This window comes from Penaeus monodon, chromosome 23 (genome assembly GCF_015228065.2).
Source record: "Penaeus monodon isolate SGIC_2016 chromosome 23, NSTDA_Pmon_1, whole genome shotgun sequence".
Lineage (NCBI taxonomy): Eukaryota > Metazoa > Arthropoda > Malacostraca > Decapoda > Penaeidae > Penaeus > Penaeus monodon.
The window spans coordinates 17,872,413-17,873,460 of record NC_051408.1 but is presented as its reverse complement, the minus strand read 5'-3'; the positions used below and the strand labels follow the sequence as shown (position 1 = coordinate 17,873,460).

The following is a 1,048-nucleotide window of genomic DNA, read 5'->3' as shown; positions in this document are numbered from 1 at the left end:
TGCAAGCAAACATAATACATACTAGAAACATTAATAACAGAAAATAGTTATCGAAGCAACGCATTCAAACGTGTACATGTTTCCTTGTTTACATTATAAAAGACGGAAAACACAAGCTGCATTTCGACCTCCAGTGTCCTTCCGTTTGTAGCGTAATGATGTATACAACAGGTGGTTAGTGTCATTACCCCATTCTGTTCACTATTATTTCCGTTAAAAGTTTACCTGTTTACAATTCTATTTTAAAATATTTCTCTCTTCTCCCTATTTCAGAGCACGTTAGGCAGGACTGGAAACGTATCCCTCACAAATTCAGATGAACCGAAGTGCCAAATGAGATCTTGTAACAGTTAATATCTGGAGAAAATGAACTTTGCTAAACGGATGGCAACCATGGAACTATAGCTCACAAAATAAAGGTATAACAACAATACTAAAGAGTGTGTAAAAAAAAAAAAATCCATTTCTCATACAAGAATCAGTGCGACTGCGACCGGACTGTTAAAGCTATAAACAGTCCATTAAAGAGAAGAAAGGAGATTTCAACTCGTTTGCATAAGAGTAGCATCCAGACTCGCCATGTCGAAAGGAATAACAAGATGGCTGTTGGTATGTGCGGCGTGTGCCTGGGTTCTGGCTGGACGCACCGAGGCTAGAAGTATAACCTGTCGCCTAAACGTTGACTGCAAGAGGATCTGTAATGAGAATGGCACCTTCTACCGGCCTCAGGAATGCACCTCTTGTTGTCCTCGAAGTAAGTTAGCCCGGTTTCCCTTGTCTGAAAAAAGGTAATGGTGTTTTGTAGAATTTTAGATTTTTTTTTTTCTACATTAACTTTCATCTATCAGTTACGTGTCAAATAGTGTTGAAGTAAGGGCCACGGGAGTGTGGGAAAACTTGTGTGATTATATGCACGCGATGAATGTTTACCTCAGTTCTCTCATAATATTGAACATGACTCATCATATGTTGGCAAACACAACTTTGCGCACATCCTTGGTTGCTGGGGTTCAGCAGGTGCAGGTATCTTACTACGTGAAGTTGGAAA

At 39.7% G+C, this 1,048-nt stretch overlaps 1 protein-coding gene across 1 annotated transcript in view; it reads left to right on the top strand.

Moving 5' to 3' along the window:
• Positions 1 to 1,048, top strand: part of LOC119587855 — a gene marked incomplete in the record, with an annotated part of 15,462 nt that overhangs the window by 1,424 nt on the left and 12,990 nt on the right. The window contains 1 exon segment of the mRNA XM_037936559.1: positions 274 to 754. Within this exon segment, the coding sequence (XP_037792487.1) occupies positions 580 to 754 (175 nt within the window).